Source organism: Gadus chalcogrammus, chromosome 13, assembly GCF_026213295.1.
Source record: "Gadus chalcogrammus isolate NIFS_2021 chromosome 13, NIFS_Gcha_1.0, whole genome shotgun sequence".
Lineage (NCBI taxonomy): Eukaryota > Metazoa > Chordata > Actinopteri > Gadiformes > Gadidae > Gadus > Gadus chalcogrammus.
In genome coordinates, this window is record NC_079424.1 from 16,136,564 (window position 1) to 16,157,104 (window position 20,541).

At 40.2% G+C, this 20,541-nt stretch overlaps 3 protein-coding genes across 8 annotated transcripts in view; all 3 read left to right on the plus strand.

Moving 5' to 3' along the window:
- itpr1b (inositol 1,4,5-trisphosphate receptor, type 1b) overlaps positions 1-8,028 on the plus strand; it is a 95,157-nt gene extending 87,129 nt beyond the window's left edge. For all 5 annotated transcript variants that reach the window (XM_056605398.1, XM_056605399.1, XM_056605401.1 and 2 more), the window contains one exon: positions 6,192-8,028. In XM_056605398.1, the coding sequence (XP_056461373.1) occupies positions 6,192-6,278 (87 nt within the window). In that variant the 3' untranslated portion in view covers positions 6,279-8,028. The remainder of the gene's footprint in view (positions 1-6,191) is intronic.
- Positions 8,029-9,125: 1,097 nt separating this feature from the next.
- On the plus strand, positions 9,126-13,526 carry bhlhe40 (basic helix-loop-helix family, member e40). Of its 2 annotated transcripts, none has more exons than XM_056605403.1 (5): positions 9,126-9,603; positions 9,783-9,846; positions 9,980-10,093; positions 10,457-10,580; positions 10,868-13,526. In XM_056605403.1, the coding sequence occupies exons 1-5, from the start codon at positions 9,527-9,529 to the stop codon at positions 11,854-11,856; spliced, it is 1,368 nt and encodes a 455-aa protein (XP_056461378.1). In that variant the 5' UTR covers positions 9,126-9,526; the 3' UTR covers positions 11,857-13,526. The 2 variants fall into 2 exon arrangements, with proteins under 2 accessions (XP_056461378.1, XP_056461379.1); XM_056605404.1 differs by having other exon boundaries at positions 9,132-9,603; positions 9,980-10,087; positions 10,868-13,473.
- Positions 13,527-14,827: 1,301 nt separating this feature from the next.
- Positions 14,828-19,926, plus strand: LOC130402069 (N-acylethanolamine-hydrolyzing acid amidase-like). Its single transcript, XM_056606166.1, is given in 13 exon segments — positions 14,828-15,059; positions 15,284-15,448; positions 16,647-16,770; positions 16,906-16,996; positions 17,115-17,200; positions 18,039-18,064; positions 18,066-18,200; positions 18,304-18,369; positions 18,514-18,580; positions 18,684-18,712; positions 19,072-19,141; positions 19,263-19,279; positions 19,854-19,926. Coding segments are annotated over 13 exon segments (1,098 nt in total). The 5' UTR covers positions 14,828-14,889; the 3' UTR covers positions 19,906-19,926.
- Positions 19,927-20,541: the final 615 nt, after the last annotated feature.

The window sequence follows — 20,541 nt, forward strand, 5'->3', positions numbered from 1 at the left end:
GACTGAGTGCTGGTTCCTTAATGGAATAATAACAATGAAGGAAAGGCCTTTTCAGGTACAGTGGCTCATGATGTAGGATACTAAAAGATAAAACTCAAAGAAGCACAACACAAATTATGCTGATTTCTAGAAGTAGACGGGAACCAAGATCTTCCTGTATTTGATCAACCAACAATGTTATAGTGTAATATTGTTTAACTGACTTGATGCAAAGTCCTGAATCCAAACGGACATACGAGCGGCAGGTTCTTCAATCAAACCTATTGATGTATCAAAGAACAATTGCTTCACACTATTTGACACAAGTCAAATCAACTCAAATACTGACCGGATAAAGCAGTAAGCCAGTATCAAGCTTCCGATTTCTAGCAGCCAATTAAGAGCCAGCGGGACTTGGACAGAATAAACGATTATTAAGTCAGTAAGTGCCATATAAAACGCTACACAAATATCTATTATTTGACTATTCAATTAAGGTTCAAATCCTTTGAATGGACCTTTTATTAAATTAGACCCAGTGTACACCAACACAGTAGGGAGCAGCGCCACCCTGCAGCTTCAGAGAGCTGGCATGGTCCCTTCCTGCTGTCGACTTTGCTTGCGTTTCCTCTCGGTGTGCTGGTTTCCTGCTACCTGCTATAACACATTTACATTTACATTAACAATTAGGGCATTTAGCAGACGCTTTTATCCAAAGCGACTTACAATAAGTACATTTGTCATAAGAAGTGCAACAATATATCGCTGTCGGTACAGTAAGGATGTTCATAGAACCAAGTGCAAGGACAACAATCGCTAGGCTAACCAATTCCCCGTGTTACAGCAATGATAGCAGCTACTGCAGTTGCTACACATAACACGCAGGCTAATGATAGACCTGAGATCAGGCATCGTTAAGTCATGATGTGTGTGACACTGGTGATAGACTGGCGTGCCATCCTTCCCTACCTCGAGCCGATGGAAGCAGGGATAGGTTCCAGCTACGGCCAAGAAGTCGGAACAACGCATTCATTCCCATTTCCCAGATTACCCCAATAGGGGGGAACACTACATTAGTTCAGACAACCTAGTTCGTCAACCAATATAAAACAAGGGGGCGTTTTATGCAGATTTATCTGAAACATTGCCGCAAGACGGTTATGAGTGTGTTCCCTTTTCCTGTCAGTGTTTTTTTTTGGAAATTCAAAAACATTTGTAGAATCTTGATATTTCTCTCATTTAAAGAGGGCCTTAGTGGGTAAAGATGGATGGATGATTGATGGACTGACTTGAATAATGTATGAATGGATAATGGAGAAATGGGTGTATGGATGGATTGTGGATGTTTGGATGCATAATGGATGAATGATAGACGATGGGTGGATGGATAATGGATGGATGAAAGAGAGATGGATAATGGATGGCTGGATTGATAATGGTTCAGTGATGGATTGTGGACATTTGATTGATGGTTGGAGAGAATGGGCAGATGGATGGATGAATAAAAGGCAGTTCTCTGTTCATTGAGGAGAATTTTTCAGATAGCAAAATATACCTTGCTCACACATGTATTTTCATAAAAGTTTTGCCAAAGCTTCATTGAGCCATCAATATAAACAGCCAACCTTTCTCTGTGTAAGTCTCTTGCCCTTTAGATGCAGAGCTTACTAAAAACAGAAGACAATGAGTCATGGTTCACAACACTGCTCATTGGCCTTTCAACCTGATGGTGTCTGCGTCATTAGAGCAGAAACTATTTTAAGTTTGGATACACGTTGTGGCCCTGTTGATAAGACAGGAAATTGGTTCGTTATGTTGTTCTTCCGTTATAATGCCGGAATATAATTTACAATCCAAAATTACAATCAGATGACAGATATTTTCATCGGAATATTATAATTAGGTGAGTACTGCATGCAGCGCTCAACCATTGTTCTTCATAAGTTGTATTCATTCTTTCTTTATTATTCTCTACAAAATTTGTGTTGGGACCTATCTCCTTCCTCAGTTTTTCCCCTAGAGACTCTTAAAGAGAATTTTAAAAATTTCAGAATAGCTTGGAATCGCCCGCTTCTTTTCAGATTTTTTTTAATATTTTGTACTTTTAAAATCATATATTTTTTTTAACATGGGAGTCAATGGGAGGACGGCAGAGCCGCCCTCTGGTACTTTAAACTTTTTAAGACGTAACTAAATCAATTTTCAACCGTTTATCTTTGTTCAAACCATTTAACAAATCTACACATTTGTATCTTCAATAATATCCAAACGGAATTTGGCTATCATTGAAACTTTCTTCAGAATCACAGTTTTAGTTTCAAACCGTCATATTCTACAGTTGGTCCCATTGAAGCCATCTGCCCATTCTGATATTCAAATGACGTAAGACGTCGTAACTCGGTCAAATTTCAACCGTTTACGTTCGTTCAAACCATTTAACAAATCTACACACTTGTATCTTCAATAATATCCAAACAGATTTTGATATCATTTATACTTTATTCACAGTTTAAGTTTCATACCGGCTTCGTTTTCACTTGGTCTCATTGATTTACGTTGACGCTGGAGCGTGAGGACTAGAGGTGGCTCGGTCGCGAACGAATTAGTTTGAATGAACGAATCTTTATGACAAACAAACCGAATTGGTTCCTTTCTCTTCATCTTGTTCGTCTCGTTCATTCTCAGACTCGACTCCTCCCAGACCCACTAGTCGCTGACTTGCTGACAGTTCGTTCACTCACTGTGTGAGTGGTGAAGAGGGACCGACTGAGAGACGTCACGACTCATGAGAGCCAGCCAATCGTATGCTGTTCTAGGACTGAGTCTAGGACGCTCACGTTGAATTTTAGCCACTGAGAGACAGAAATCAACCGGTTTCTTTGGGGGGAAAAAACGAATGGGCTTAGTGAGCGAGCTATCTATTGTTCACATTGGCCATCTGCTGCATGGACGTATATAAAGGATACATTGATTGTACATATTTATACATTTATAAATTCGTCCCAGCTTTTATACCACAGATACAATAGGGTCTATAGCATATAACCGCGTTTTACAGTTTAATTCATTTTTCACAAGCTACCAGCTCTCGTTGTGAAAACTAGTCACCGCGCCATTCGTCAGCCGAGAGCAACCAATAGGTTTAAAGCTAAATGGTCCCGCCCCCAGGAACGTTTTTTTTTTCTTCAGACTTGACTGTCAAAACATATGCGCGACAGAACACTGCCAATATTCACGCAAAGCTTGCGCCTGTGTGGTCAAATCTCTGAAAAGTCAATGCTGAAAAGTCAGTTCTGAAAAAATACGTTGCAATGGCGTAAACGTACACCTTTACAAGTTTTTAAAACTAAATATACAACCTTTAAAAACTTATTTCTCAATGTATGAACACCTGTTTGCAGAATCCCATTTACAAGGTTTCAAAACCGGGAAACAATGAAATACACTGTTAGAACAGTGCCAGATTTGAAACTCTGCAAATGTGCTGGTGAAATTGTTTGAACTTTGAAAATGTGTTGGTGAAACAGATGTTTGAATTTTTGTTTGAATTTTTTTCAGGTTATAATCTCTTTTTTCAGTGTTGCAAAACCTTTTTTACAAGGTGTTTGAGTTTTCAAACCAAGACTTACAAGCCCTTGAAAAAAAAAATTCAGGTTTGAATTATGGCAGGAAACTGGCTCCATATATAACCGCGCTTTCTGATTACAGTTTAATGCATTTTTCACAATTAACCAGCTCTAGTTTTGAAGGCAGTGTTAATTTTGGCAGCTAGATTTAGTCTTGGGCTGCAAAGGGTTCTGTTTATGAGAGCCTAAAACACCCGGGACCCCCACCATCATTGCTTAATCAAGTCTATTATCTTGCTGATATGTTAAACATCCAATAATCAACTACAACCCCATCCCGCTGTGTTTGGTTAAAGTTGTAATGTTGACGTTTGAGAATGAGAACGAGGGAGGTGCTGAGTCTGAGAACCGTGCATTCCACGATTCGATTCACCGCTACCGGAAACTCGACTGAACGAACGAACGAGGAGCTGAGTCTGACTGACTCAGAGAACCGTGCATGATTCGATTTACCGCTACTGGAAACTCGACTGAACGAACGAACAAGCATTCGCGAACGACTCCTCTTGGCGAACTGACCGACGCGAACTGAATCACATTTTCTGCAGGAAATGCATTTTCTAGTTACACCTGCAATACATAATTCATAAATGGACAAATAACTACTAAGCCCCATCTGCCTTTTGATTAACTGAAAACACAGTTTTCTTCTTTCAAATTAATAATCACGGTGGCAGTTCTTTCTGACCGATGAGGCAAACCACCTGAAAATACAAACACCCTAAAAGGAATAATTTAAGGCTTTATCCCCATGGTTACAACAAAGACCAGTATGTGATACTTATATTGTTTGCTAGTATGCATCGTTGAGCATGAGCATTTTGGCAAAATGGCATCGACCACCATGTTCAAGATCATGGAAGACATAATAACACGTTTAACAAAAATAAAATATCCCAAAAAGATGTCTGCTGGCACTTGTCTACCAGTGAGTTTGCTCTGTCCACCTGCTCCTACAGCCATCCCTAAACTGCAGCATATTGAACGGCTGGTTCAGGATTTTGGCTTTGGCGCCTTCCTGTGTGATTCTTCCTGTTTGGATAACAGCGGTGAGACCACTTTTTGTCAATCAGTCCAGTGGTAATATCAAAATGGGTCAATTTCAACAAGGAGAATTAACCCTTTTTTACAAGCCGTCACAACAAGACTATTTGGTTCAGAATTCAGTTTCTCCTTCCACTTTTTCGCTTTTTTGGTGGTGTTGTGCACAGCTTAGACAAAGAAGAACTGGAGTAATAGCTTGTAAAATAGATTAAATTCTTTAATAAATTAACGTTGTTTATTCCAAGTCACACTCAACACGTTAATCATTTCAACAATGATTAACATTTCAACTATTTGACTTGTGTCAAATAGTGTGAAGCAATTGTTCTTTGATACATCAATAGGTTTGATTGAAGAACCTGCCGCTTGTATGTCCGTTTGGATTCAGGACTTTGCATCAAGTCAGTTAAACAATATTACACTATAACGTTGGTTGATCAAATACAGGAATTAATCTGCTCAACAACGGTAACAGAGATAACGGTTGACTGTAGGTAAAAAGGTTAATTGGATGCTTTAAAGAATGCCCAAAAATAAAAGTTTTTGTGTAGTTCAGTTCTTTTTTTTTTGCAGAACTATAAAGAGATATTTGTTGTTGAAGTGAGAAGTATGGGTAAGGAAGCGAATCTCATTGAGACACATTTACCCAGACAGGACCAACCAGGGAGGAAACCGGTGGAGAGGAACCACCCAAATATAGCTCACTCCTTTTAAATTAGCGCTGCACTTTTATTGATACGCCTGAAAGACAAACACCAAATTGCATTAATCTCCAAGGTTGTGTGTGTGTGTGTGTGTGTGTGTGTGTGTGTGTGTGTGTGTGTGTGTGTGTGTGTGTGTGTGTGTGTGTGTGTGTGTGTGTGTGTGTGTGTGTGTGTGTGTGTACAGTAGAGAAATGTTCCTCTTTAATTGTTAAAAGTTTTTCAAATAAAAGCAACTCAACTAAACATATCCATAGGCATTACAGATACGTTTATCCTTACAGCATATGCACCAAGGCTGCCTGTTAGTTTCTGATGCCTCCTTGTTTATCAGAGGAGGTTGCATCCTGTGCGGAGACTCATTTTCTGAACACACATACAACCCTCCTAACCTTCACTTGACATATTCAAATGGGCCAAAGTGCCATTGTTGGATCATATAATTCAAGCACTAAAACAAAGTCATTATTCAAAAAAATCTGGTGGTCGGGTATATATCTTGACTAAAGGTTAACAACTTTGAAAATAGAGTGAGTTTTGTTTACAGTCAGGCTTACGTCAGAGCCACAGGACTCTCTGGATGAGTGTTGTGGTAAAGATTTCTGAAGAATCTTATCCGCTTGGTAAAACACACTTCAGTGCTAAAAACATCTGCAGGCAAGAGTCACTTCAGATTTGCCTTTTGGATTGAACAAACGAAACGCATAAACAGAAGGATCACCCAACACACACACACCGACCACAGTCCAGTAGCAGAGGCCTCGCTCCAGCGAATATTCACAGGTACTAACTGATCAACAAAATGTCCTCCTTTCGGTTTTCTCTTCTCTCTCTTCTTCAGATGACAGAGCAACGGAAGCAAAAGCAGCGCATCGGCCTATTGGGCCATCCGCAGCACATGAATGCCAACCCCCAGCAGCCCGCGTAGCGACCACTTGACCCAACACGACCACCCAGTGAGGGGGCGACTGCCGATGGACTGCCGAGCCTCTGCTCTGGGTGTCTGTGCGGTGTGATCCGCATAGCTACAGCTAATAATGGTATGAAACGTTTTAGAGAAACACAAGTAGGTTAGTTACGGTATCATGTCTTATAATGTCTAGCCCGTGCTCGTGGTGACTCCATCCGGTACGACTCAGTAAGCCTAATGTATGTGGCCCTACGAGGGCCCGCGGTGCCAAGTGCTGTTCTATGTAGAGACGAATGGGATTTTTGTTCGATACATGGCCTTTACTGAATGAACTTGAACGACGGAGAAGCCGAATGGACTGGAAAGTTACACGAAAAGTCCCATTTCAAGCTTTTTTTTCTAACGGTTTAAGCAGTATTTATTAACTTTTCTTCTTTGTCTTTTGGTGCAATACTCAATCTTATGCAACCTTCATATATGTGGACTTGAGTCTTGAATTGTTTTGTAAGGGTTGAGAGCTTGCACTCTTCTGTCGTGTCATGTTTGTCTCAAATAGCCCTCGGTAGGAGATATGTTGAATTAAATCCTAATATAGAAGTGATAATAATAATATAAATTATAATTATATGCCAGCCCAATTTTTATTATTTTTATTTCAATTACATTTATTTAATTTCTTTGCTGTGTATATTGCAAACAATTCAAAGGCACTCAAGATAGTTTACTGTGTCATATATATATATATGAAAAAAAAACATATATATATATATATATATATATTTTTTTTAATATATATCTATACCTTTGTTTGTCCAATGCTGTCTTATCTGAAAGCTTGTTTTATGATGATCTTATATATTTATGTGTGTCAGTGCTGCTAATACATTATGCTCAGGAGTTTACAGCTAATAATGAATCATTAGAATATGACCAAAATGCGTCTCACATTTTTTGTATGTGCCTTTTTATTATTTTTCCCATAACAGTGGAAATGTAGTTTATCTTGCATAGATGCAAAGTCTTAATTATCAAAAACTGTATTTAATATGTTTTTGTTTATTTATTAGTTTATTTATTAATTTACGGAATTGCTTTATGAGTGGGGCAGTATTTTTGTAAGTGTACATACAACCATTGCTTAAACCATTGCTTTTGTATACTGTAAGTAGTACATTTCCAGGAGAATAAAAAATGGAAATAAATGCAAAAAAAGCCACAATATTTCCATTCTAAGCAGTGTCAATTTGTACATTAAAGTAGAAGTATTTATTTAATTGTATGCAACTATCCTGTGCTTCTTGAGTTTGGGTTTGGCATGCATAGTGGATCTAAAGAGTTAACTCAAATGATAATGACGGTGTTTAAAAGCATAACAACCACTTGATATCAGAGTTTCTGTTTCACAGTGAAAGGGTGGTAATGACTTCACATGTTTTCTTTCAGACGCGTTACTTTAGCCTACTTACTAAATGCTGTTGGCCCACGCTTGTTGTCGGCAAGCAATGTGAAACTGGGTAAACAATAACAACCACGACAAATAATGAACTTATCTATGTTTGGTTAAAACGTGAGTTACAACGACTAGTTTTAAAAGGCTCGGGATATTGTTTACATTTTAAATAAGAGTTAACCTATGCAAAAAGAAGCAATAGACAAGAGGTACAAAAAAAGTTGTCTAAATATGAAGCCTAAAATATAGCCTAAAAGTAATTCCATCTGTCCTTATACGGCCTGATTTTTTTTTTTTTTTGATGTGCACGACAACTATATTCAGCTTAACCTCTAGTGTTTTGATATTATGAGTCCTCTAAAACACGTCAGCACTATTGTAAGCCACACATTTCACCTTAAGAAGGACAATATGTTTACGCTGAAACTGGGGTTCCTTCGAAATAATCTGTCTTCTTTGGGACCCCTGTAAACTCTTATTAGGCTATCGCCTCATAGGCGTCTCGTCTCGAGCGGGGACATGGGGTGATGTGTCTGTGACCCTACCAGACAGCAGTCGCTCCCATCCCATGCGGTGCGTGCGGATGACGTCAACGGCAGAGCTGCTCTGCTCCTTGTTACTTGAGCGGCCATGAGGAGCTCAACGTGACAGCTCAGCGCGAGCAGCCCGCCGCCGCCGTTCACATTCTCCTCTCGCCGCATGTGCACGTGTAGCAGCAGACGAGTACAGTATGAGAGGGCACGCTTCGACAAGCAAGCAGCGCACATGTAAAACAAATAATAAAAAAATAAAGACCTGAAGAACGTGATGGATAGATACGTAAAACTTATCTGTGAGCGGAATATGTTCAAACGTAGCGTGTGACTATGCCGATGCGCATTGAAGTCATTTTATGGCCAATATGGGCTATAGCTTTTTATTTGCAAACTCTTTAATATTGAACATGGTATATGTTGAAGGGTTCCTCGAAAATTAAAAGATACATTTTAGTCTTTGTCAGTAGCTCTTTGCGCGCAATTAGGCTATATATGTTGGTTATGGTTGTAATTATTTATTCAAGCCAATTTGGGTATAGCTTAGTCTAAAGTGTTATTCTGCGACTATTCTTATTCCCACTCACATGCTACAGCCTAGATGTTAATGTTCCAGCTATCTTTATTTTTCATTAATAAAAACAAATTGACAGGAATTGGGCAGGACAGTTTCAAGACGACGCGAAACATTCTGCCCTAATTTTTTTTTTAGTAAATAGAGTGGCTGCGCACGTTCCGCTCTAACTGCGTAGCTGAGAGCGTGGTGGTACACGAGACACCTCCCGCTAGAATGGGGGGAGGGCCAAGCTCGTGCAGATCCTCCTTGTTATTACTCACAGCAGAAAAAGGGGCCGTGCTCCTCGAGGGTTGAAAGCGCCGTCCAACACGTGAGCCTCATGTGACTCGAGCTGGGTCATTATCCGACAGAGGGAGAGAGAGAGACGTGCCTGTAGTCACAGGGTTTATTTAACACGTAGTCAAAACCGCCCTACTCTCTCACACATCTAGTCGGGGCGTGGAGCTGCTGTAAACTATTGCCGTGTCTGGAGCTCAGAGTGACAACATCGCATGTGCTTGCAAAGTGCTGCGGTCTGAAGCGGGAATGTACATTGAAAACAAATCTAGATTCTTCTTATTAATAACTGGATTATTTTAGTTTTTGGTTTCTTGACAGCCGACTACATTTTTTGCATTTTGACGTCTGACATAGATAGATAGACGCGCATTATCAACATTAAGGGATATTTTGTTTATTATTTCTGCCGGAACATTTTGGGAGAGATATGGAGAGGATTACAAGTGCGCAGCCGCCTCCTTGTTTGCCAAAACACCCGTCGCTAGAGATAGCAGACATGCAAGGGTAAGTGTTTATTTTATTTTTGTTTAATAATTGTTATTGTCTGTTTCTGCAGTTTATTTTCCATTGGCATGTTTGAAACTTTGTTTTGAGATCATTTAAAATACTTGTGCATGATCTGAATTTAATATCACAACAAAAACCACATATTGATAACCATTAATATTTTTTTGTCCCCATAGAATGGAGTATCCCATGTACATGTACAAACCCAGAAGAGGTTTGAAGCGTGGGGATAACAGCAAGGTAAAGAGAAGTTTAACTATTTAGGCCTACAATATCTCACGTTTCCTTTCTTTCTCTCGGTGACACCGTCCTTTGTTTATGGATTAATTCATACGAATTCTTAATACATTCTTCTTTATTTCCAACCTCATAGGAAACATACAAGTTGCCTCACCGATTGATTGAGAAGAAAAGGCGTGACAGAATCAACGAATGCATCGCACAGTTGAAGGACTTGTTGCCAGAACACCTAAAGCTTACAGTGAGTGTGAGTTTTTATCTTCGTTATATCTCTCAACTGTGACCGACAACAGACAATTCTGAGACAGTACATATCGGATGAATGCTCGTTGCTTTACAGTTCTGCTCACTATATTCGTTTTTATTTCATTCGTATTACCCCCATGCAAAATAAAATGTGAAATACACTAGTATTAAATGATAAAAAAATAATGCTTTATTGTTTGACAGACATGTGCATGTTGTCCCGCCCGCGCGCGCGTGTGTGTGTATGTGCGAAAAGCATGGCATGGCTTCCCAACCCCGTTGCGGAGGGCTTATCCTCTGTTCAGCTGCTGAACGTGTTGCATAAGAAAGATCAACATGCTTATCGTAGGTCTTCCTGTTTTAGACGCTGGGTCATTTGGAAAAAGCGGTGGTGCTGGAGCTGACTCTGAAGCACGTGAAAGACCTGAGCATTGTGCTCGAGCAACAGCAGCAGAAAATCATTGCCCTGCAGAACGGTCTGCAAATTGGTATGTTTACAGTCTCATAAACTTGGAAATATATACAATTACGCACACACACACACGGGTGTTTTGAGTCAAACATTACAAAATAATGTAAATACATGGTAATAATGACGAATACATTACACTTTTAGAGGTGCTCGAAGACATTTTGAACACCTTATGACACAACAATCTAACCACAAAACATTTTTTGTTCAAGCAAAAAACCAAAACCTACAGGTTGATCCGGTGCGGTGTAGCCTAATCTGGTGAATATAATGTGGTGATCTAACCACCTTCGTTCCTTCCAGGCGAGCAGGGAGGCGATGCGGCAGAGAACGGCGAGGAGATGTTCCGCTCCGGCTTCCACCTCTGCGCTAAGGAGGTCCTGCAATACCTGGCCAATCAGGACAGCAGCCGAGACCTGAGCTCCTCCCACCTCATCAGCCACATCCACAAGGTGGCGTCCGACGTCCTGCAACATCCCGTGAGCCCACGGCAAACCGCCCACTCCTCCTCCTCCTCCTCCTCTTCCTCCTCCGGCTCGGCCCGCCACCAAGCTGCGGAGACACCGGAGAGAGGCACCGGCCGCCAGCCCCCGGCGCGTGTTCCCGAGGGCCACGCCATGAACTGCGTCCCCGTCATCCAGAGGACTAACGCCCACGGAGGGCACAGCGAGCAGAGCGGGAGCGACACAGACACGGACAGCGGTTACGGCGGCGAGCACGAGAAGCTGCAGCGGACCGTGTGCCGCGGCGAGGACGGCGGCTCGCTCAAGCCGACGGCCGCGTCCGACAGCAGCGCCATCAAACAGGAGGACCGCCACCACCACCATCACCAGGACGGCCAGGACGACGAGGCGCCCGGAGCCAAAAGGTCCAGGTGTGACTCCTCCGAGGACGAGAGCCTCTCCGCTCAGCTCGGGGCCGGCTCCGGCTACATGAGCTTCGCCCCCAACCAGCCTCCCTTCTGCATGCCCTTCTACCTCATCCCGTCCGCCGCGGCCGCCGCTGCCGCCTACCTGCCCATGCTGGAGAAGTGCTGGTACTCCGGGGGCATGCCCGTCATGTACCCACCGGGCATGACGGTGGGCTCCGCTGGCAGCTTGCAGCCAGAAGCACTCTCCTCATCCCCCTCTACCTCCTCCTCCTCCTCCCCCTCTTCCTCCTCCTCCTCTCTGGTAAGGTCCCCCAGGGCTGGTTCCCCGGCACAACAGCACCAGACCCCCAACATGGAGTCCCCCGCTCTCCGGCACGCCCTCAAACAGATTCCCCACTTAAGCACGGAAACCAAAGACTAAAACTGTTTTGCTTTTTTTTTTATCTTGTTATAATTTGTATTATTATTTTGGTTGAAATCCTGCCCACCGAATGTTGAGAACTTGACCCGCTGGAAAATATCAACGAGAGATATGGACAATAAGACACTGGTACCCGTCTACCACCGCAGTTTGCCCCATCAAATCTCTCCCTCTCTCCCTCTCTTTCTCTTGAGGGTCCAGGCCTCTTGTGGTCCCCTTCGTTCATGGTGCGCTCGCGATAGACTGAAGGGTAACAATAATCAGTTGTTGAATCGTGAACGCTCTCCTCATTCTTATTGTTTACAGATCACCTGTTGTGTAGCTCTGAAACACTGTGATGACGACTAGTTCAAAGTTGAAAAAAGTGAAGAAGTCAGGAGAGTTTTTATTATTAGAATCGGTTTTTGTTTTGTTCAGCCTGGTTTCTCTACACTTTGTGATGAATGTCAATAGCCAACCCATAATGTGATGCAGTGAAAATGCCCACCCACCGTAAATCATATGGGCTTGCGCACATAACGGGTCTGTAAAGAATGTTAGATGTCGAACAAAAAGAAGCCCTCCCCAAGATAGATGCTGCTTCGAGGAGTTCATGATTATTACCTGCTGTTGATAGCTGAGCTGAGCTGTTCTTGTATTGCTATTCTCTTGCATAAACTCTCCCAGGGACAACAACAGGACCATTCTTAAGGACTAGAATGTTACCAAGTAATGTCTGGTACAACGCTAGCCAGAGATTTTTGTCATGCATTTCATCCATAAACTACCTTGCGGCTATAAGGTCAAACAATGGTTTATTGTACTCAGCGGGATGGTATATCCACCCACCAGCCACGGTGGTTTGTGTCTGTTGAACGATGTACACCATATGTTTTTTTACATTAGAATTAGTTTGTGACACGTTATTATTTGTGCAACTAGATGGGAGTTCCTTTGAACTAAAGTATTATAATAACTTTTTGTTAAAACTTTTATTTCAACTTGTACATCTTTATTTTTGATACGTGACCCACTGAGTGTATTTGCGTTGTAACTAGGGAGAGAGAGGGAGTTCAAGGTTTGTTCGCTGTATGCCAAGGAAAACACGTTAGTAGCATTGTGCTAAAGCCGCGGATCTGCATCATGCTAACACATCTCTAGTCTATTGCCTTTTGCTTGTTTAAAGCAGACACAAGTCTCAATGTATTTACACTAAATCAAATGTCTGTGACAAAGAGCGTGAATGTATAATGTTCAAAACAAAAATAATAGTTTTGTAAAGATGAAAGAGGTACTGGATATTTTATTTTAAGATGTAACACAGGGTGGTTTGTTGTATATATTTTGTCTATAAAGTATTGTTGATATACATTAAAAAATATTAATAAAGTTTTTTTCCTCATGTGGAATTATGTGTTTGTATTTGGATATGGTTCCAACCATCAAAACCCTCAGCTCCTGAAAACACACAAACTTGCATAACAAGACTTACATAACTTATAGAACAGCCGTTCCTCTGTAAATCAATACTGAGCCTCAAATTACAGCTCTGCCACAAGTCCACACTCAGGGCATTTTCATTAGTTACAAACAAAGATGTAAAGGGTCATATTATTGTTGCAGATTTGAAATATTAAAAGTCAATTTGATAGACTTATATGATACTATAGTGTTTAAGCGGGGAATTTCTTTGAATCATCTTTATAATAACAAAGTCATGTTAAGGCACGTGATTCAAGGATATACTCAAAAGCAAGTTCCTCTCTCATGTTAATAACTATATTTTTCTGTATTACTAAATTAGCAAAATCCTAGAAATAAAATAGTTACAGGATATTTATGATTTAGCCAATCTTTGAGGAATTAGAGGATGAAGCCTATTTGTTAAAACATTGAAATGGGCATTGAATGGTTAGGAGGGTGGATTAAGCCTAAGAGCACATGAGGCAACTGTGAACTTCATTATTAAATGATAATGACACCACCTAAGTATTATGAATACTTTAAAGTCTAATTCAGCTGTTGTCTGTAAGCTTTCAATATTATATTAAAAAATAAATGGCTTTGTTTTCATTTTGCAATAAAAAGAAAAATAATGCAGATCCCATTGACAAAGTTGGAACAGCATCAGAATCCAATGATCAGAATAACTGTACAGCCATCGTGGTGGTTCATATATAAGGTGCGCTCGCCCCCTTGTGTTGATATGATACGACACAGTCAACGGTCACCTACGCACGAGCGTATGTCATCATGGGTCGGGGGCATCGGGGCAGGACATTTAGATTTCATCTAGTCATAGCGATATCATGTTGATTGTTTAATTAATCGTTTTAGCATTGTTGTTTTGTCAAAGTGGTTTAAATTTGCAAAGTAGCAGATGCCTCATCTATCAATATAAATGCTTTAAGCTTCTGTACGTCTTATAGCTGCACTGAATTGAGAATGTCGACTGAAAGATCAAGGCCATCATATGTTTTAATTGTTATATTTTGACAATGTTTAATTTAGGACTACTACGTAGTCAATAACTTAGTAACCCTATATGTTACTGTTTCGCAGCTGGATCCAAACATGCTGTGAGTTAACATCTGATCTTGTAAGGAATTTGTTAATTCAAATACACTTTCGATACTTAAAAATAAATAAAGATCACTTCAATAAGTGTAAGTCATTTCTCGCGTCAATTTCATCCCAGCCGGCAAGGGGCACACTTCCTATTAGGGGGTAAATAGCCTAAGCTTGGCACGAAATCTGTCTTCCCATAATAAGCAAACGCTAGTTAGCCTACCTCATTCAAAAGGCCAGAATCACAATACAAAATTACAACACATGTCGATAGCCATGTCGATATCAGCCGATATGTCAGCACAATCCAAGTTGTAGCCAATCTTTAGCTACAACACAACACTCAACCCATTCAAAATAATTGAATAATAATGTGCCCTACGTCAGGCCACCCGTTACTACCCCAAAACACTTAAGTCTTCGGGACGCAAACCTCTGCACATTTCCTTACGCTTTTGTTTTTCGACTCCTGGATAGAGACATAGCATGAATATGTGGTCCGCATTGGTTTTGTTTACCCTCATAGTGCCCTGCACTACAGAGTTTGCACCCCCTTTATTGATAAGCCTGGATGATCCCCCCGGAACACGATGGGCGCCAATACTGAAAGTATTTGACATTAAGTATCTGAATGCCGCAATGTCTGAAATAATTGAGTAAGTTTCTGATTATATGTCTTCTTGCTGATATATAAATATGAAAGTAATAATATTTCGTTCCAGAGTTCTATATTTATATAACCCCAAAAGTACGATTAGTAATAGCGCAACTAGCCTACTTACAAAACTGAAAGTTTATTTTGACTCAACGTGAGATATCTCTGCAATGGGGGCAGCATAGGTATATAAACAAATTGATAACTACTCGATTACTGTTTCAGCACCACGGTTCCAAAATGGGTCCATAAAGCTGTGACTCCTGTGGTGCTTGCTTTGGAGAAGTATATTCCTGAGCCGTACGCAGGCGAGATCCGTGGCATGGCTTCTCTCTCCGGAGCCAGCGTCTCAGACATTATACTGCTTAACTTTGCCTATGAAATATCTGCGTAAGTATGTTTTCCATGATCAGACACCTTGTACCATATTCCCAAGCATTAGGCCTACATGATGTAGGTCTTTGCTATAATCGCGAAATAACAACAGCGTCACTAATAATTTGACAGTTGTAACTTAAAGGAGAAATATGATGGTGTTTTCCCAACAAGTAAACATAGCATTTGAGTTCCAGAAAATCAGTTTTGGAAGCTGTTTGCTGGAAATAGCTTTTAGGAGAATAAGAAATCTCGCCTACCACTATTCCCGTCTGTTTCAGTCCCTTCAGAATGCGCTGTTTCTGGTGTCTGTAGCTTTAATGCAAATTAGCTGCTGCCCATTGACCAAGGAGCTGTCAGACTGAACCACAGCATAGCGCGGCGAAGTCACACCCCATCCGGTAGAGCCCATGGGACCTATGAGATCGAAAAATATGAATGGGTTTCAATGGAGAGAAAGTAATTATTTTCTGGTCCCAGTCATTATATGCCGCGGATTACACATATGTTGTTTGTGGATTTAAATGATCATTTTTCATGTCAAGAGATTGACCGTTTATTGTGCAATTGTTCAGTTAAAGGCTGTAGAGAAAACACAATGAGACAGACTACATGTCTCATATGTGACGTCATGCTCCCTGTGACTGGCGTTGACAAGAACGACAATCTCCCCATCGGCATAACTGAAACTCTCCACATGCCTCGACTTATAATGGTTTTCACCTCTTTGGATGCTTTTATCCTCCCCTTGGAAAAGTGGAGCAGAGAGATCGACATGAGTTCCAAGTGCGGATGGTGACTTACATCATTCGCATCGAGGTTGCAGGCCGAGCCATCCATATGGGCAGCCAACTACTTGCAAATGCATGCTCCTAAAAAAAAATTCCTCAGTAAATCATGGCTCCACGTCTATTTTAATAATGTGAATTTCACATTAACTTTATATAGTTTCTGTAGGCTTTCCGACTATTTTTTACACAGGGGGATATATGGACCACGGGTGTGAGTTATGTGAAGCATATATATATATATATCACTTATATATATTATATATACTTATATATATAACTTATATATATATATAATTTAGGGTCACCGCACGCTACTGCTAAGTTGACTAGAAAATGTAAATACTGGTAAAAGTATGTTGAGAGTTTCCCAAAACTGTGATGCAACACTTTATGAATGACCACCCTCTTGTATTTATTCATAGATTTTGTACAAGCATTGTTGCTCAAGACACCAAAGGAAATGTGTACCATGGTAGAAACCTTGATTACCCAAAGAAAGTACTGAGGAATCTGACTGTCAACGTACACTTTATGAAGAAGGGGCAGGTAAGTTATTAAACCTTAATTTGGCGTGATAGTACGATGTCGTCCAGCTGCAAAGATGATTGCCGTAAAGAACTTGTTTTTTTAAAAAATCCCTTAAGCCATTAAGTGTTTATTTATTTGTAATTTACCTTAAAGGTGGCTTATCGTGGCACATCGTTTGCTGGCTACGTGGGCCTGTGGACAGGACAGAGTCCCAAAAGGTTCACCATATCTGGGAACCAGCGTGGTAAGACCACGCTTTCCATCTCATCCAACATTTAGTGTTTTGTAAAGATTCAGTGCATTGTTCTCCTACAGCAACCTTGTGTGTATAAATGTTCTGCTTGTTGGTGGCTTGTCCTTAGGTAAGGATCGCTGGTGGAACTGGTGGAAGAATGTAATCTCTGCTCTCCTTTTGAAGAGATCCCCGGTCAGCTGGTTGATCAGGGAGGTGAGTTGAAGTAGGGTCATGACCCCTACAAATTCAGGGCTCCGGCCTAGCCCTGAATGTTTTAGCCTGTTCTGGAGCTAATTATTGGACATTTTGTCATAGCTAATAAAAATATTATAACATAACGAGGAAAATAGTCAGCTTTTCCTCAAGTGGTTTATTGTTATTGGTCAACGATTTAAAAAATAAATAACTTAAGAAATATTAGAATCACCATGACATCATTAATCGAAGTGTAGCCATTCAATTATTAATAACAACGATAAATGAACAAAATGCCCGTCGCCTGGCTTCCTTTGTAATCCCACAAATCATTAGCATAGCATGTAACTTCTGTTATATTGTATATTGATTCAAAACTAAACCCATCAAACCTAAACAGATTCATAAATACAAAGGTCAATAGTGTAGCAAAGTCACGCCCATCTCATATGCCTGGATGCAAGGAATGAAAAAAGGTAAGATGTGAGTCAACCGAGCTAAAAGTTTCAATTTCAATCAGAATCCCCATGAAATGTTGTTTTCATGGTTTGTTTAATTACAAAATAATTTTACACATCAAGAAATCTGCAAATTCCGGGAAAGAATGTCATGGGTAGAAGAGTATGACTCAAAGAGGAAGCAATAAGCAGCGTGAGTAACTTTGATGAAAGTGTGGGATTGACTCTGTGCATAGCAATGCTTAGTCATCAGACAGACATAGGTAAAGAGAGAGTTTGGATACAAGTGTGTAGTCTATACTGAAAACGAGAGAAAGTGACATCAGTGATCAGAGATAAAAAATGCTTGTGCAAACATTGTGTGTATGTGATACCCCCCCCCACAAACACACCCATAGACCTTAGAAGGAGCAGTGGACTTCCAGGAGGCTGTCCAAGACCCCCATTATCACAGGGGTCTACTACATCATTGCGGGGGTGCGGCCGGGGGAAGGAAAGGTGATAACCAGGGACAGGAATGGCCCTGCTGATATCTGGCCGTTGGATCCTTTGAACGGAGGGTTAGTAAACCAATGGCAATGATGCAATGATCCACAGAGACAGCTGTGGGCAGTGTTTGGGCATGGATTTAGATAATATGTTTGTATGTGTTTTCATTTGTAGATGGTACCGTGTAGAGACAAACTTTGACCATTGGCAGCCTTCCAAAGGCGCGGGTCATCGTCGAAGGTTTGTGGCGGTCTTGATAGCTAGAAATATTAGTATGATAAGTCATAATCATCTTCATTTCATAACCAGAGTTTTCTGGATATTAAAGAGGAAAACATGAATTGGTTTGTGATGGCATAGTCGTACATATTATTTTTGTACTAGAGACGAAGCCGTCAAGGCGATGGATGCTACCGGACAGAAAAACATCAACTTGGCTACTCTTTATCAGGTATGGGCTATACAAGCACACCGAAATCAAGCTGAAATTCTACCTTTTTAAAATATCCAAACATAAGTTTTAGTATTAACACTTGCCTTTCCCTTGTGTACAGGTTTTGTCTGTGTATCCAGTGTGCAATGGGTAAGTGGGTTTTAACACACAGTATTTAGCTATATTTCTTTGCCTTATCTATTGTTTTCGCTTGTTGGGTGTAAATATCTGGACATGGTCTGGTATTCAGGCACAGAGAGGCTTTCAGTGCCTTAGCGAAACATAGAACCAGGCCTTTGTTTGACATGGCTTAGGCAGTCAAGGAAGCACAATGGTCATTTGATAGTTTCGAACCAAAAACCTTATGTCTATTGGTAGCCTACATGTTTTCATTATATTCTGACATCATCCCGTTTATGTTGAATTATTTAATACCCATAAATGAACATTGATCATTGTCTAATTGATTGAATAGAATTTTTGATTTTAATTAATTTTAATATTCTCAGAATTACTGTTTATACCACCACCATGAGTGCAGCAATTCCCGGGGAATACAACACTCTTGTCAGGCCACAGGTAATGAAAAATATTTAAATTATTTTTTATTTTATGGTTGAGGAATCATGCTGCAATTACTTTGTAGGTTGAGTTTTTTCCCATGGTGACATCTTTCCTTCTTTATTTTTTTTCTAACAAGGGTTGTCACGGCAAATGGTGAATCAAAAATTTAGGATCAACAGAAGCGGGTTTGAGGAGTCATTTTTTGTAACCTCAGCATAGAACACGGCAAAATGTTTCTAAAATTTAAATTACTAACTAGGTATGTCTCACACCCAAGAGATGATTATTAAACATAATGGATATGTATTACCCCATTCTTTATAAAGGGTCTTTAATTTGTATTAATGTTACTGTAACAACACAGAAGTTTTGCACTTTGGAAGAGGTAAATCCCTCTTGTTTTGAGGAAACATGATGAAGGACATTAGCTGGATGGATGCCACCTTACGCTACACCTAACATAATTAGTTGCAGGCCTATCACTGAAATAAATGTAAGAACCTTTATCTCAAACAATCACTATGCAAAGTTAAATTGGCTGAGCAGAATTTTGCCCATGACCACCCCAGCCCCCATCTGGTTGGTTTTGCTCTGTGTTAACCTAAGCAAGCGGTTGAGATATCTGATGTACCCTTTGGGGATTGTAAAGTGCTCCCTATTGTCAAATGTTGGTATGCTGTTGGTATTCTGTATCTGACATCTTTATGTAATGCTTTACATCCTACAGCGGGGAGCAACAGAAAAGAGTGGAACCATACAGCCAAACTAAATTGTATTAGCATTTCATGCAATAAATGGTTAACTCTATGTCATGAGTGATTCCTGAAAGAAATTGTCACAGTGGTAGATAGATAGTATATAAACAAAGACAAAATATATTTTTCACATTCCAATACATCCCCCACTGAAATTGTGTATTTAATATATATATATTAGATGAGATTAGATTGTGAAGTTTGAAAAATAGTTTTTACTTGTAGGCCAAGGTATATCAGTTTGAATTTTAATCAGGATTGATAGACTCATGAGAGTAAAGCATAGGTGTAAAGTCTCAAAACAGAAGTAACCGTATCGACAACCAAACCACAAAACAATGTTAGTAACAAAAAGAAATACGAAAGCAGAACAGTGCCCTTAATAAAACATAGAAACGTTGTGTCTCAGATAACAGGTCTTCCACAATTTTGTTGATTTGGAATCTAAAAAGTGCATATTATAGACTTTTATGGTGCTGCTGGTGATTGACCTTCTATAGCACACTAGACAATTAGCTCACTACTACTTTACCCTGGTTTATTTCTGATAAGGTAGATAGATTCTGTATAGATTTTTGTCTATTCCATATTTATACCAATTAATTTAATTTGGTTTGATGACTTTAGTTTGTAGACTATAGGTTCTGGTAGACTCATATC